At 44.2% G+C, this 17,806-nt stretch overlaps 1 protein-coding gene across 2 annotated transcripts in view; it reads left to right on the plus strand.

Annotated features, from left to right (window-relative positions):
• Positions 1 to 17,806, plus strand: part of nlgn3a (neuroligin 3a) — a 230,624-nt gene that overhangs the window by 170,818 nt on the left and 42,000 nt on the right. For both annotated transcript variants that reach the window (XM_074648365.1, XM_074648366.1), the window contains one exon: positions 11,909 to 12,094. In XM_074648365.1, coding sequence (XP_074504466.1) covers positions 11,909 to 12,094 — 186 coding nt within the window. The remainder of the gene's footprint in view (positions 1 to 11,908; positions 12,095 to 17,806) is intronic.

Raw genomic sequence — 17,806 nt, forward strand, 5'->3', positions numbered from 1 at the left:
GAAAATGACCATGATATGTCATCAGAGATTAAGGAAACGTGCTAAATTGAAATACTGGCTTCTCCGACAACAATGCTACAGCCGGTATGTTCCCCTTTAAAATTTCCATTCCATTCCAAAACATCTGTTTGGATCGGTGTGATCCCGTCCACTGCCCATTTCGACACCCCGTTGTCACATATGAAACAAATTGGCACAGAAACACAGCTTTCTGGTAAGGTAACCCTCAAATTGCGAAAATGTCCGCCAACTGCTATCGGTCACACCGGAGGAGCAGGCGGGCCACTCCAATGTTTTGAATTTGGACTGCTGTTACCCATTTTAAACGCTAGATGTCAGTGCTACATATTGCTCCTTTAAAACAATAAAAAGCTAAATCATCATCCGACGATAGGCGGTGGGTTCCCAGATTGCATTTCGGCCAATTTGTTCCGCCTCTTTTGCTCTCCACACGGACTGTTTACTTGCATTCAACCAAAGCCTGGTTAAACGTGATTAGTCAATAATACTCGGACTACAAGCGGAAACCAGAACGCTTCCGATACGAGAATCTTGTCCCGTTGCCTACAGATTACATGGGAATGCAGAATCTGTTTATAGAGATTAGCCTCAGGCCTGCTGTTTTCTGTTCAGATCATAGGAACTATGCTTGGTAAAGTCATATAGCTCCGGGTATCCAGCGAAAGTCACCACAGTGTGAAAAAAACACTAACATGATGTCGGGCGCTTTTTCGCTCTGAGTTGAAGTTTTTTCATCTCGAGGTTTTCAGGGCGCTCCTGCAAAAACGCGAGGTGCACAGAGCGGAAAAACAAAAGAGCACTGCTTCACTTTCATTGAAAACAATTACAAAAAGCCGCCTCAGGCTGCTAGAAAGTGCTCCGTCTGATCAGGGCCAGAGACTGAGATCAGATGGAGAAGGAAGAGGGAGGAAGCAGAAAAGAGAGAAGGTGTGGGAGAAGCAAAATGGTGATTGAGAGGTAGATTAACATGGAGGGCGAGAAGGAAAGTCCACAGCATAGTGAAGTCCACCAATGTCAAAGTTCACTCAAGACAGGAAGGAGTTCGAAACAAGGCTCGCTGGCTCCGGTTAGTGGCGTCAGACCTTTGAAAACAGGGCTTAACACTTCTCGTGTAGGTGACACACTTCAAAATCAGCCGTGGCTCCATTCCTTATTGGTGTCAGGCTTTTAAGAACGAGGCTATAAACAGATAGTGAGGAGGTGAGACCTTTTTATTCCTGAACCCAGTTTGTCAGCACCGCTGCTCACTGTGACGGCTGGTACAGATCTTATACCTCTTTCCGCATCACGGAGTAAATGCATGCCATTACCATTGGCCCAAGCGGCTGCTCGCATTGCCATCGCTCCAGCACTTCATCAAATTGATATTGTGGGAAAACACACGGGCAGTGCCCAATCTTTAGTTCGTAAACAGACCCAGACCCTCTGCCAGTTCCCACTGGCCAGTGTGCTGGCCGTAGACCTAGTCAGTGTGCTTGGCTGATAATATGAATGCTAATGAGCGACTGGCTGCTGGGATCGAAAGCAAAAGTGCTGTCATAATTGAGTTAGATTAATTGGAGGAGCGCCACTGTATTCTTACAGATCAGTGCATCTTGTTAGAGGGCTGTGCTATGGGCTGGGGCACCTGAGGGGGTGTGTTTGTGGCCAAAGTGTATGTGTTTGTGTGCGTGTAACCTGCAGATTGTGGGTTAGGTGGGTTGTTGTGTGAGGAACTAATTGAAATGAGAGGCGATGTGCGAGTCTCAGCCAACATGGCCGGTCCATTTGTCAGGGTGACATCACTGCACTCACACCCCATCCATCTCCGCCCGGCGCCACAGAACCATGCTCCTCCTGGTGATTAATATCCATACCTCCCTCACTGCACTGCATACACTACTCCACCCCCCCGCCCTCACCCCCCTCCGAGCACTCGCACACTACTACTGCTGCTGCTGCTGCTGCTGCTGCTGCTCCACACATACACACCCACAAACAAACAAATACTCACACACACTCTGTTGGAAGCCCTCCTCTTCACTTATGCACACAGTGGCTGCATACTCACCCACACTCAGTGCCATGGCACTCCCATTTACTCTCTCATACACACATGGCTGGAGCCCAGGGCACAGCCGGTCACACACACAAACTTCCTAATTGTCGCAAAAACAAACTGTCTTTGCTCGTTGGTGGCATATACATTATATTGATTCTGGTTCTACTTACTAATTCAATTTGTTATTGAATCCTGGTTCAAATTATTATTTTAGTATATGCTTTTTGAAATATGTTTTTATATTATTTTGAAAGCAAAAATATCTTTATTTAGGTTTATTTATATTTAGGCTGCTAAATAGTCATGTGTCATAACTAATAACTAATCTGTGATTCTTTTTGGTTAAAAAATAAATATTAGGTAATTGCTAATAATTTACTTGAGTTGCACGCATAAATAATATATAAGAAGTGGACGTAGTCACGGTGATGTCACCCATTGGTTTGTGGACTGCCACTTTTAAGTCTTGAATTCTGCATTTTGGCCGTCGTCATCTTGGTTTTTGGCCGTCACTATCTTGGTTTTTGGTCAGTACAACCGAATGCTAAATAAGACATTTTTAGGCGACCAAAATGTCAATATTAACTTTCATGAACTGAAAACATAATGTGAAAGGGTTAAAGTTGTAAGACGAAAACACGAACAACTCCCAGATCGAACAACACCGTGGTAGCGACCTGTCAATCACAAGGTAGCCATGCCCTAAAGCATACTCTGCTTTATGGTCTATTTGACTCTAAATGGGACCATAATTTACTAAATGAACATCATGCTGTATTGAACAAGACTTGAAACTAGAGATTGAAACCATAAACTCATGTTTACAATTTTTACTGAGGTAATAAATCAAGTGAGAAGTAGGCTCATTTTCTCATAGACTTCTATACAATCAGACTTCTTTTGCAGCCAGAGGAGTCGCCCCCTGCTGGCTATTAGAGAGAATGCAGGTTTGAGGCACTTCTGCATTGGCTTCACTTTTCAGAACCGGAGGTTGTCTACTGGTTGGACGTGCTACAAGCATTTGCTAGTTATTTGCTGTTAAATGGACTTCTTCCATGTAATAACTTTCATGCAATGATTTAGAGCTCCAATCTGTGGCACTAACACCAAGCCCATTTGTTACTAGAAAAACTCTTTTACAATGGGTCACGAAAATAGATTTTTTTAAAAGACCAAATAATTCCTCATAACATCTGGGCACTGTAGTTTTTAGTAAATGTTACACAGGAGTAAAAAGAGTACAGTTTGTGTTTGGGCCAAAGATTTGGTGTGCTGGTATTTAAGGCAGCAGGACAGTTTATGTGAGATTGACTCGAAATAAACGACAGTGTCAGTTTTCGTCATAATGAAGGAACATGTCCTCCAGTGCAATGCTGTGGCTGATTTATGTGCTTTTAATAGTTTTTAGACGAACAATGGAGCTCTGTGTCACATTGGAATAAGATATATTAGGCTTTGGCTGCACAAACAGTACTTCAGTGGGATCAATTATGTGCTGGTTTTGTTTTTCTTCATGGGATTTGTTGACAATAAGACAAATATAGAATATCACCAGACCTATCTTTTACAGGTCTTTTTTTCCCTCAGTACTCATTATGGTGTTGTATACTGTAAACACCTACACTGACATATGCATAACCGGTGATCGAGTTAAAAGCGGGGCAGGTTCCAAACTTTAAGCAGAATCAAAAAGCATGTTTCCTAGCAAATCCTTGCTTCTTGTAAATTTTGGAGCCAGTTCTAAATCAGAACACAACCCCGCTGGCAGCAGCACCACGTTTTGTAGCCAAAAATATTATATACCCTTCCGTAGACAAATAAAACATCACTCACACGGTACACGCCACAGTGCTAAACCTCAGAGAAACAGATGTTCATTTAAATTGCTGTCGCTGATTTACAACTAAAGTTGGCAGGGTTTTACAAATGAACAAATATGAGATGACAGGATTTACAGTGTCGGGGATAAAAGCTGTAGAATGGGCTTCCTGGGCTTATTTCACAGGTTCTCCCGTGAGGAAGGGTCAACCAAAACTAAAGTCATTATAGCCAGCTTTACTCCAACCTGGAGGGGCTTTGAAGATCCTCTAAATGATGACCTCTCTGTCCTGCTTTGCTCCGCCGATGTGCTTTGATAAGCCGGCCTCTGATCTCCTCCGCTGTATCACGTCACATCACTGCACAACTGCCCCGTCCTCCTAGAGCTGAGTGGGTGCTAAACTTTCTCACCACGCCCTCAAATTACATCACCCTGGCTTGCTGTCATGTTTCACACTACCGTGCCTTTGAACTTGTGCAGCCACAGGCCAAACAGACAGAGTACCTGGCACACAGTGTTGTTCTGTTTGAACAAAGGATGGAGAGCATGCTGTAAGAATGTATAGCTTTTTTAAAAACCAGGCAAATTATTGTTTATGAAATATCTCCCCACGATGCATGTTCCTCCGAGTGGAACCAAAGCGCTGCTTAACCTCACAGTTGTGACTCTCCAGCACCGGCGTCTCCCTCATCCCTCTGTGGGAGCGTGCAGGCCCGCCTCCGCACCAGCTGTGAGACGCTAAGCTCCCCTTAATGTAAAAGCATTTCGCTGTCTTTGAGAATCCACTGTCTGCGCTATTCACTGAAAGGAAGAGATGCCGAGAGATACGGAGAAGAGAGAAAGTGATAAGTAGCGGGAGTGAGAAAAAAAAAAGATGGAGGCAGAGACGGAGAACAGAGAGAGAGACACTGAGAGCGGAGGAAGACAGGAAACATGACAGGGAGCTGGAGCAGAGGGAGAGATGGAGATGGTGAAAGGGAGGGGAGATAAAAAAAAAAAAAAAAACTGAAAGCACGACAGCCGCTATAGCCGATGTGTGATTGATTGAGTGGCGTTCAGGTGCCAGGGGGTCATACATATGCAAACTGCTCATTTGTAGTTGCTGCCAGGGCTGCTGTTCACCAGAGCCCTTGAATAGTGTCGCCTGACCACCGGGACACATCGCACAATCAGATTAAGCAGCCCCGAAGTCACATGCAGGACGACCAACAGCTGCCACGTGCACCACCAGCGCTGACTTACAGTATCTGCTTTTCATCCCGGCCTGTTACACCAGACACTCGTTTGTCCGTCTGTAAGAGATCTGGGTTTCAGGGGCTCACGTATGTGTCCGATGAGCTTTGTGCGGCGCTGATTTTTTCCCTCTTGACATTTTGTTGGAGTGCTTTGTTGCACACAAACCACATTTTCCATCCGAGTGGCTCGGTCTGTATACAGCGGCACAGCATGCATGATCTTCAGCATCATGCATCAGACTACACAACCACCTTTTTAAGCGCGCAGTGTAGTCGCGTTGTTGGTTCATGCTCCGCACGCCTCATCTATCTTTGTCATTGTGTGCATCTGAGACGAATACTCAAGCTGAACCATTTAGGTTTCCTGCTAGTCATCGGTCTATTCATATTTAAGAGCTGCAGTTTAGCGAGCGTGTTCCCATTCAGTTTGAACTCGCCCGGTGTCGAGGGCCAGGCCCCTGAAACATCGGATGACTTTGTTGCCATTAAAGACGGTCTGATATTTTCTTTAATTATTGATTCGTGGTGAGGCCAGCAGGAATCAGGGCCTCATACATTAATTATTCTTCACCCTTTTCTAGTTTGATTTCAGTATCACGCTGTTTTCATTCATACGGAAGTAGTAATTTGTAAGGGTGACAATCAAAAAGTCTCTTCCACCGGAAACAAGGATGTGGTGTTGGGTAAATGGCCTCCAGTGTTCAGGCTACCATAAAGAGGCTTTCTTGTGCTTGCCTGCCCTTCCTTCTCTGTTTCTCTATCTCTCTCTCTCTTGCTCTCCTGCCCTCAGACCAGACTGCGCTCCAACCATGCTATTGGGCAGAGAGCTGTAAACAGGAGCTGTACACTGATCCAAGTGGCAATCACCTTCATTCAGGCCCACGCCCCCGCTCCTGCCCCCTTCCCTTCACCCAGCTTTTTTTTTGGAGTCTGGTCGGCGTGCTGAAATAAAAAGGATGAAAAATCTTGTGGGAATTGACTCCCTGTGTGGAAGATGGACCGCTGGGTATGTCCCCTTGCTCATCGCGAGCATGACACACAGGCCCTTTATGTGAGGGTGGCCCCCTTCCCTCCTCTGCTTCTCATCCACACCCCAGAGGCTCCCATTCAGCCCAGGCCTGGCTGGGGGGAAGTTGGAGCTCTTTTGTAGTGGGGGATTCTTAGGGGAGGCTGTCAAGGCTGCGACTGTGTGGGCCTTTCTTTCCCCAGAGAAGAGAAGGGGGGAGAAACGATAGAGGGAGACGGAGAAGGGAGGGAGGGGAGTACCAAAGGAGAGTTTGGACACAGACGGCCTTGTTAACGGGCACCCCCAAAGAGAGAGAGGATGAGAGGGAGGAAAGAAACGGGGGAGAAGGCAAAGTAAAAGCGAGGATGAATGAAAGCCAAAAAACGTTCCCTCAGTTACGTCACCGCTGTTATTCCCATCCTCCTCCTCCTTTCTTTTCCTCCACTCCTCCCTATCCGTTCCCTCCATCTGTCCCTGTGTAAGCTCACTCTTCAGCTCAATAACAAGCTTTTGCCCTCCCCCTCACCCTTCCTCGCCCCGCTCTCACCCTCCGCCATTACTTTACACACATTCCATTATCTGGGAGACCAGGCTAAGAGAGATGTCTGGGGTCGGAGCGATCATTATCATCACCTCTTTCCGCCACACTCTTGAGTTATAGCCCACCGTATAGGAAACAGACATTTAAATCATAATCAATAGAGCAATATCAATGCCGAGAGGCATGGCTAAAGGAAATCACTGCCGCGGCTCGGGAGGAAACAGAGACGCTCAGTTTGGACTGAGATAGCGGGGCGCTCGCTTATTGATCAAATACGATCAAGCCGCAAAAATGCATTATGTGGCATCACGCTCGGCGCTGGCTTTTTTTTGAAAAATAAACTCTTTCGTTGATATTCAATGATTTGTGGCTGGTGTGTGAAAATGTGTGGAATTGGAAAGGTCTCTCTGTGCTCGTGTATTGCTTCCGGCACATTGGCTGAAGCTCAAACACTGCAGAGAGGACGCCGCCGTCATGCTGTATACATTAACCGACCCTCTGGTCATGTTAAGGTGACAAGGGCGGCTCAGTTCCTCGTAGGGGGAGTCGCACTACACACACACACAATGTGTTGTCCGGCAAGGACGATGCAAGGTGACAGGTGCGCCCTGACCCGGCTGCAACCGGAACGCGCTCGCCGCTGCCACTCTGGCTGAGATCAGGACTGAATCTCTGACTCTGTGCTGCCACAAGCAGAAAATACCAGGTCTTCATGCAGCAGACGTGCACCGCATCACTGTCAAGGAAGAGCAGCTTTGAGACGCGATACAAAAACACATCATGTAATCAGTCAGGACAAATTACAGCTCTAACATGCAGAGAAAAGGCACAGAATCACTGTTATTAACTCATACAGTTTGTTTGTGGTGAATAAGGATGCAAATTTCCTGTCTAATCCAGCTGACGTATGTAGACAGGTTAGATCCCATTTTTGAGAGTCTTTGTTTCAGGACAATCCGAGATGCTATTTGTTGGCATGACCTTTTGAAACTTACATAACCAGCTTTCTCAACAGATCTTTTTTATTGCATTTTGGATTTTGGCATATATGATTCAAGACGGTTTGACTTCAGTGAAGATCAGTCGTGAGATTTCTTTTCTCCAGTGTAGATGTAACTTCAGGGCATTTCTCCCTTTCTTGATGTGCCCATTTCCTTTTGTCTAAACGAAACGTTTTACACTGAACCATTTGAGCTTGATATACAAAACAATGTCTTGAAAAAGGCGTTAGGCAAACCGTATACGACTTTGGTGTTCAGCCCGGAGGCGTACGGCTTGTGTTTCGCCTCAGTTATTCAGACTGAATTGAAAAAAAAAAAACACATCCCACATTTAATCTACAGTTTGTTACAGAACTCACAACAGGCAAGATTAATAACGTCACAGAGAAAATTAAATTAGCGCAAATTGATTTGCGTGCACTTCACTTTCAAAGTATCAGATCAACTAGAACTATTTACTATTTAATGATTGTTTTATGTTGGTTGAATTAACTCCACTGTAATTGTGTATATAGTGTTTGTGCCAGAGTTAATTGGTCAGATCATTTAAAAGAGAATTTGCATATGGATTTGAATTCAGGCCGCTAACAAAGATGGATGTAATGTGGTTACAGTTTATAATGAAATGCTTATTGTAAAGCGGCAGCTTAGAGTGTGTTAAAAGTCTCAATTGGATGTCAGGTTGTGTAGCGCAGTCAAGCACACGTAGCCAGCCGGACCAAATAGTTCAGAAGCACTGAGCTGCAGCCCAGAATCCCAAGGTCTGGTGTAGGAGTGAGCTGTGAACAGATAGTGCACTGCACATCACGGTTCATGTGCAGCCAAAGCCCACGCAGCGCTGGTGAGACGGGGATCATCTGCTAGATCTGAAAATCTATAACCCAATCCCCGGTGAGGGAGGAGGTTCGGAAATTTAGATAAGAGACAAAGGGAAATGATATAGTGTGTTATGTGACATTATTTAAAGGGACTGTATGTAAGTTATCACACGTTTAAACATTTTTTAATCGTTTTGTATTGCCATTGTGTGAACAAGTTGTAACCTAACCTAAATTGAGACCTTCCGCAGCTTTCTGGGTATCAGCTTGTAGAATGCTTTTAATGTGAATAATGCAGGACGTTTTTTCCAGGAAAATCCAACAGATGTGACGTCATGCGAAATGGAGTTCGCTAACTAGGGATGGGTCATGATTTTTGATTTTTCAAATGGTCATTAAATTATAAAAAATCTAGTAGTTTATGCGACTATCGTCCTGTCTTAAAAAAGTATATATTATCCCTTGTTTCAATTTCTGATTCTTACATATAGCCCTTTAAATAGTCAGTTTCCGTATCTTACTGTATTCTAGCGAAGCGGACTGAAAGTCCAGAGGTCATTTAGAAATCAAAAAACACCAAACAGCTCCGGAGCACAAGTCAAACGGTCTGCTTATAAATGTAAAAATAGAAATAACCATGAACAAAAACAATTACTTTGCTATCTTAATTGCTTTCCAAAGAAAATACTTCCTGTCACCTTTCCAATTAAAACATAACCAGCAGCTATATCCCATGTATTTTAAAATGGTGCCTGCGGCGTGTCTTGTTGTCTAAGATATTGGATTCCACCTTCTACATTTTAATGACCACTTTCATTTATAGATGCAAAAAGGAACCAACACTGCTGCTAAACAACAACACAAAAAAATCACAAAAGGACTAGAGCATTGCTTTATTCTGCCAGCTGGGGATCCAACGCTAATGATTTATATTTTGTCATTTAGTAATGCCTCATATTACAATGCCAAATGGATAATGTTTTGCTATATCCTTTTCAATTAGGCTAAGAGTTGCGCAGAATCCCTTTTTTACATGCCCGGCCTCCTGACATTTCTTAACCCATCTGACATACACTTGGTGAAGTGTGAACCATTTTGTAAATGAGGGTTATTCTGGGAAAGTCACGTCCCCTCTCTTTCTCTCTCTCTCTCTCACCATGGCAGCCGGGAGAAGGTTGTAAAAGCTGTTGTCCTTTTAGTTATGACGGAACGCGAGGCGGAGCCGCAAGAGAGAAAGAGAAGCTCTTCAATTGGAGTCCTCCTCTCTCCTTTCTCTCTCTCTCTCTGTCTGCGTCCAGTGTCGGCTCCTCTGCCTGTCTCTTCCACTCTCTCTCTCTCTGCATGTGCCCTGCTGCTCTGTCATCCTCAGGGATGCGTCTGAAGGAGACCATCTGTTGATCCATTTGTCTCCTGCTTTGCTTCCTGTGCCACCGCCTCTCTCCTATCGATGATCAGGCCTGGCCTTTCCCCTGCACACCCTCTTGGTTGCTGCCAACAGGCACTCGGGGCGCGGCGGGTGTGCTGTTGGGGGTGGGGCGCGAGGCTGTGCCCTCTGATTCACACAAAGAGAGAGAAAAACAAGGGGTTGGCGGACATGCATCCTTTTTTGGTACATACATGAGCCCGGAGCAGCTGCTTTCTAATCAGCGCCGAGCCGAAGTGAGCATCGCCGTGCTGACCCGAGTCAAAAAAACACCCATTTTTGCATTGTTGATATCAAAACTATTCCCTTTTGCCCCCCTTAGGACTTAAACACAGAGAGCTCATCATTATATGGAGGCATAGACCATGAAATAGATGTTGGAAACAATGCTGTGACGCTGAAGGACCATCACTGGAGGCTTGTGAGCATTCACCACCAACACATTTATTGCTTGTGAAGTGTTGCCACTAAAAAGAGGAAGGGAAGGGGGGGTCTTGGTTTCCACGCACGTCTCCTAGCTGTCACCTCGCATGCATGTTCAGGGGTTTGATGGACACTGAGTCCACCGTGGGGACTTCGGGGATTGCTTGCCTTTGATCTTCTCCCACGACTCTCGATTACCCATCATTCAGCGGGGCTTAGGCCCCGGAGAGCAGCTGGGAGAGGGTGGTGTGTTAACATGAGCTCTGATGTACCCAGGAGAGACTCACTGTCCAACTCAAGACATCATATAGCAGATTACACAGACACGGAGGGAAATGTGCACAGATAGTGCCTGTTGTGACTGGAAGTGTGTGGGACTTCAGAGAATCGCTATATGTCAGAGGAAGGTGCTCACTCCGATAGGGTATATAATGAGGTTGCAGTCTATACGGGGGTTTTGCAGCATCAAAAATGATTGTAAATCTTATTATCACGTCTTTTTCTCTCCGTCCGCGGAGTTTTCATAGATTCCTAAGGATTTCATCAGGGCTGCTCAATATAGCCGATGATGGGTGCTCACCCGGGGAGACGCGCCATTGATTTCCCATAAGGTGCAGATGACATGTGGTCGCATGCACTCCTATTTTACCAACTGCCGTGTCAACCAATAAGTCACGATTTCAGCGCTGCTCTCACCCGGCGTGATGGTCCTTCTGACAAAATCAGGTTGGGGTTAGCCGCTGCGGATAACCTTTTATGCTGCAGGTGCACATAGAAAATAAATATCTGTGGCGTATTGTATGTGCAAGTTGCAGAATACCTACTTTTTTATTTTGGTCAAGTGCAAATTTCAGTATGTATCAAAATGTGATGTCTCTGGGTGACATTTTAATCTCTTAATTAAGAGTGTAAAAGTTTAACGCTACTAATTTCTTTAACACTTTAACGCAATCGGTTCCAGAGGCTGTAGCGGGCTCAGTTTTAAAGGTAGAGTGAAGATACTGGTATCATGTGAAACTAGAAAAACCTAAGGAATCCATTGGTATCAACCATGTCATACTAGCTTGTCGGGAGGGAGGTTAAATAACGCTCCATTTTGACGAGGAAAAACTGTCATGACCATTTTCAAAGAGGTCCCTTGACCTCTGACCTCAAGATATGTGAATGAAAATGGGTTCTATGGGTACCCACGAGTCTCCCCTTTACAGACATGCCCACTTTATGATAATCACATGCAGTTTGGGGCAAGTCATAGTCAAGTCAGCACACTGACACACTGACAGCTGTTGTTGCTTGTTGGGCTTGAATTTGTCGTGTTATGATTTGGGCATATTTTTTATATTAAATGCAGTACCTGTGAGGGTTTCTGGATAATGTTTGTCATTGTTTTGTGTTGTTAATTGATTTCCAATATGTTGATAAGAGTATTAAATACTTGACAAATCTCCCTTTAAGGTACATTTTGAACAGATAAAAAATGTATTAATCGTGATTAATCATGAACAATCATGCGTTTAATCACGATTAAACAATTTAATTGATTGAGAGGCCTTCTCTTAATATCTGTGTGTGTGTTGCAGGCTTCCTCAGTACCGGCGACCAGGCTGCTAAAGGGAACTACGGGCTCCTAGACCAGATCCAGGCTCTGAGGTGGATCAGCGAGAACATTGGCTTCTTCGGAGGAGACTCCAACCGCATCACTGTGTTCGGTTCTGGCATCGGAGCTTCCTGCGTCAGCCTGCTCACCCTCTCCCACCACTCCGAAGGTACAGTACGGCAGAGACGAGGCGGGGGGTTGTGGGGGATGGGTGATACAGCTGTGGAGCTTATGCCTTCTGGTGTATAATGTAGGCTACTGCTTGATATTAGAAACTGGCGATGCAGCCCGAGAGTTATTGAGTAATGCATTCTCCTGTACCGCCCGGCACAGCGAATGCTTTAAGAAGCAGGTGTTTGCATTTAAATGATTGCGATGTTCATTACCAATCCGGAAATTGAAACTCCACGGCGGATTTCGAACACCATGTGGGTCTTGATGTACTCTGCTGGTTTGCTAGCATCCCTCTCTATGTCAGAAATAAACATGTAGGTATAATGTGTCTTTGTGAGCAAGATAAAAAAAAGGGACATGGTGTACCAGGGAGAGCTTTTTAGTGACGTTGCTAAATGACACACACTCTTTGTAAGCAATGTTGTTTATCTGCTGGCTACCTTAGTGCTACTTCATGATGATTTACTGCCCACGTTGGTCTTTAATTCTGGAGGCAGCATGATCCTGGACATGTGATAAACATCCCCTCATACTCCTCTAATGCATCTCTGAATTAAGATGGAGCCTTACTGCTTATAGGTAAGTTCTTACAGGAAGTGCTTTTGACTTATGCAAATGAACTTTGAGTTCCGTCCATGGATTGCACCCTGCAGAGCAAAAATGGACAAAGCATCATCCTCGTAACCTGGAATTATTACAGTCAGTCACGTATTCGCCCGTTCGTTTAAAAGCCTGGCTGTTTAATAGATAGTTTAATAGACATTGTGTGTAATGTACATGACAGGCTATTAGGATATTGAGGTGTTGTTGTACAGCAATGTTTCCCTACATTGTTGATGTGGTGGTAATATTCCAAATGAGGAATCTTTACAATCAGCCACGCTCACGCAGCCCACTTGTAAAAACATGTTAACAAGCCACAAACATGCTGCTTTGGACATGCATGGTTGGCGATGTAACACGGGGCTTTTACTGTACATTACATACGAGTAAAATACATTAAAGGAGTCACTCTTGCATGAGATAAAGGCTTGGTCTAAGGCAATGCTGTGGTCAGGAAGCTATTAAGTGCCATACGCGCAACCAACACATACACCAACACAGACATTTCTTTTTCTTGTCTATAGGCAGAGTAGAATCTGTGTTCTCGGATTTTTTGATTAGTAGGCCGACGTGCATTTGAAAGAGGTCATTTGAGCTGCTCCTCTCCGGTTCCTATTACAGTGCCAGGGATTTGCGATGTGTTTTGCGTTCTCCAATTTGCATTAAAGTGTTACTAATTGCCTTGATTTCCTCCGATGAATGATGACTGCTTTTGGATTGAATTTTTACCATAAATGCCTTTTTTATTCATACTCCATAATGTTACGCTCCATGTAGCATGTTATTATACTGCCAGTGAAACCATCTCCTCTGCCTCCCAGTAAATTGGATATTACCGGGTCTGTTTTTTCCCCTGAATGGAAATGTATGCCCCACTGATGGGATAAAAAAAAAAAAAAGAGCCACTAAAACTTGAGGGATCCTAGGAAATTGAAACAGGAAGCCTTCTATCACGCCAGGACTCTCGCTGCGAATGTTACCAATGGCAATCAGATTTCACACAGTCTCTCTCGGAGCACAGATTGTTGTAATTATATAAAGTTTAGGACTGGAGTGGGCTGCGGGATGTGACAGGAAATCCAAGTGAAGAAATGTCTTTTTTGCACCTGCTTTCACAACCTCCGCTGTATTCTGCCCCTCCTCTCCTCGTCCTCCTCCTCTCCTATAGTCGTAACTGTCAGGGCGAAAAACCGGTAGGACGCTCCTGTTGCCAAGACAACGCGGTAAACAAGAGAGGAATCAAAGTGTCTGGATCTGCATAGCGGTGATGTAAAAATCTATGATCAAATGAATTATACACTGTGGCATGAGCACACCTGGTTTCAGGTGGCCTCTAGTAATGGATTTGTGTAATCATTTCCTATCCAAGTTAGCAGCAGACTCAGGAAGAGCGACTTACTTTGAGTTTTCTTCTTTGCACTCTGAATGGAAATTAAGACGGGAAACAAGATTGTTAACTATGCTTCGTGGTTCCACCTTCATCTCCTGATTTGTTTTGTTATTTCAACCTGCTCGCGGTTCAAAAAATTCGTACTCTATACGCCTAGGAATAGAGGTAGTGGTGTCACATTGAATGTGGCGTGTTTGAATTCAGTAGGATGTGATAACATAGCATAAGATTCACATGCATTTCTCTTAATTAGGGCTGTCAAAGTTAACGCGATAATAATATGTTAACACAAAATCGTTTTAACACCACTAATTTCTTTAATGCATTAGTGCAACTGGTCTTTCAGAGGTTCATATTGTATCATATGAAACTGGAAACCTAAGGAATCTATTAGTATCAATGTCTTAATACTAGTTTGTCGGGAATGAGGCTAAATAAGGCTCCAAACTTGCGCTACATTTTGGCGAGGAAAAACTGTCATGGCCATTTTCAAAGGGGTCTCTTTACCTCTGACCTCAAGATATGTGAATGAAAATGGGTTCTAAGGGTACCCACGAGTCTCCCCTTTACAGACATGCCCACTTTATGATAATCACATGCAGTTTGGGGCAAGTCATAGTCAAGTCAGCACACTGACACACTGACAGCTGTTGTTGCCTGTTGGTCTTGAGTTTGATTTGAGCATATTCTTTCATGCTAAATGCAGTACCTGTGAGGGTTTCTGGACAACATTTGTCATTTGTTTGTGTTGTTAATTGATTTCCAATAATAAATATATACATACATTTGCATAAGCAAACATATTTGCCTACTCCCATGTTGATAAGAGTATTAAATACCTGACAAATCTCCCTTTAAGGTATAATCAAATTAATTATACACTGTGGCATGAGTACACCTGGTTTCAGGAGGCCTCTAGTAATGGATTTGTATATATATATAGATCATTTCATTTCCGCGTTAGCAGCAGACTCAGGAAGAGCGTCTTACAGAGTTTTCTTCTTTGCACTCTGAATGGAAATGAAGTCAGGAAACAATGCGTCGTTGTTCCACCTTCATCTCCTGATTTGGCTTTTTATTTTGACTTGCTCACGATTAAAAAATGTTGTACTCTATACGCCTAGGAATAGAGGTAGTGGTGTCACATTGACTGGCGGGTTTGAATTCAGTAGGATAGGATGATGTGATAACATAGCATAGCATTCACATGCGTCTCGCACACAAACATTTCCCTTCACCTGCTGCTGCTCAGATGCGGGATAACGAGGCGCGGGTAAAAAAGAAAAAAGTAAATCAGCGATGACACACTGTTCTGGAGCTCCCTGGTGTGTCGGTGTATTTAATGACAGTATTCCCACTCTTACTGTACACAGTCTGTCATCACTGCCTACAGTGCATAGACTCTCCATCTAACAGAGGCTCCTTTTATGCCTGTTGGTGGCAGAGTGACAACTTACTTCAGATGCTCCGTGCTCCTCCTGAAGCCTATTTAATAAGCTGGATCCTCCTATATCATCCCGGCCCTCCGGCCTCTCTCTTTGATTGCCTGCTCCTCTGGCCTGGCCTTGGTGGCGTCTCCATGTGGGCGTGCCGAGGGCTCCGGTCACAGGGTACATCCATCACCTCCCCCCCCTCCCTTCTGGCCTGCGCGGAGGCTGGCCTGGACGTCCTCTCGTGAGGGCTGGATTTTTTAGACCCCCGGTCCATGCCCTGCCTCCTCCATCTAATCTCCTCCTCGCTGCACCCATCTGTCTCCCAACCTTCACAGACAGTAAAAGCATGCAAGGGACACGCGCTTTCTCTCCATGTGCCAGTGTGTCTCTCCCCCTCTCTTGGTTTTCTGCTCCCTTAGTCTGCAGCATGTGTGGTGTGTTGCTATTAATAAGATGGCTGCCTTGTCTGCTATGTGGCAAGCAATCTAGCCGCACATCTGAGACTTTGGAGGCAGAATGGTCATTAAAAGCGCAGTCCCTCTCGGCGGGAGAGTGTTTTTGACCAGCTTATTAAATGCAGCTCAACAGTTGTGCTCATCACAGAGGGAAATCTATGTCCCCATCTTCTTTTTTTTCTCGGGCTTCAAACAGAAAACGGCTGAAGAAGTTCAGAAGGAAGGACATTAGCCAGTCCCATGTATTATCTGGCATCGCGCAGGCACTAATTGAACATGCAGATTTGGCTTTTTCCTTATCACCTAATAATCATCATGATATAAAATGTGAGACAAAAATGGCTCCTCTGCACATGAAAAGAATACCAAGTAGCCGATGAGTCAGACGTGTGTATTTGTACATATATCTCTCTGCATCTCTGTGCGTATCTCGGCTGTGAGTGCATGCCGATGCGGCCATTCACGGAGCACACATGAGTGGAAGGGCTGGCTGTAGAGCCGCTGAAGGTCGTTTGGTTTCTTTTTTTTCCCCTTCTCTTCCTGTAAGCAATCAGGATAAAAGCTCCGCTTCTGAGGAAGTGCTCCCCTTTTAATGGAACGTCTTGGACATTAAAGACAGCTAGTGTGGAGGATCCTTCATGCCAATGTCAGCTTTCATTTTTATTAAGACTTCTGGGTTATTGAGGACCGTAAATGTTCATGTTAAATGCTTGGCTTTTATTGCAGCGGTGCAATGAGTACCAGGGCTTTTTTAATGCAAGACCACCACCTAGCAAACACCGAAACCCCCTGAACCGCGAGTATAGCATAAGAGGGCAGCGTGACAGGTGCTCTGTTTTCAGCTAAGGGTAACAAGTTTTTGAATCCATTTAGTGTGAAGGATAGCATGGAAGGTGATTAAGTGAAGGAGTGCGTCGTGGGATGTGTGGAAATCGTGAATCAGAGAGATTGAAAAAATCAAATGGCGTGGCAGGACTTTTTTTTCTCAAATCAAATCTGAAATATTAACTTTATTAATGGCTGCTCCTCATAGTGAACTCCCTGCTGTGGATTCCCGGACTAAAAATGTATGATTCATGCAGTGTTGGGAAGGATGTGACTTGGAAGTCGAAGGAATTGATGCATTACTGCACAATTTCCTTCAGCTGATTGGGTGAGAAACTAGAGCTTATGTTAGAGTAACTCCAGTGTGATGTTATGATTACAGTGAGGCACAAACCGACGTGTCCTTTATGATCAAGTATGGTCAAGTACTGTATGTGCAGTCAGTGAATCATCTGAAGGCAAAGAAAAGCGTTAATAACTCAAACTGAAATGAACCATAATGACTCAGACATTAATAACGGCACTGATTAGAGGATTACTAGGTTAAATAATAAAGTACAGTTGATAAAGGAGTATCCAATGGATACATTTGATCTTATATTTTAACTTTATAAAGATTTAAAATGACTTTTTAGCTTGATTTGATTATTAACTTTGTGAGATTCATCACAATTACATCAACATTTATCACTGAGTTTGCGCTGGTCCTCCTGGACTTTTTCTTTTAGCTGTTGTTAAAACATCGGTAGTGTTCAGTGTTTCACTCACAAGCTACAGCCAGCAACACTCATCACAGTTTTGTTATTTCTTTTAGAACACCTTTTTTTTCCCCACCATCACCCTCCCTGTGGAAGAGACAAGACTCCTTCCTCTGAAGTAAACAAAACAAATATAGAGTCGATACTGATACAGAGACAAATAAGCAGAAGTACTGTAGTAAAGAAAAGATATTAATGAGAATAATAATAATAATGAGAATCTGTAACACGTTAGCCTAAATC

This window comes from Sebastes fasciatus, chromosome 10 (assembly GCF_043250625.1).
Source record: "Sebastes fasciatus isolate fSebFas1 chromosome 10, fSebFas1.pri, whole genome shotgun sequence".
Classification (NCBI taxonomy): domain Eukaryota; kingdom Metazoa; phylum Chordata; class Actinopteri; order Perciformes; family Sebastidae; genus Sebastes; species Sebastes fasciatus.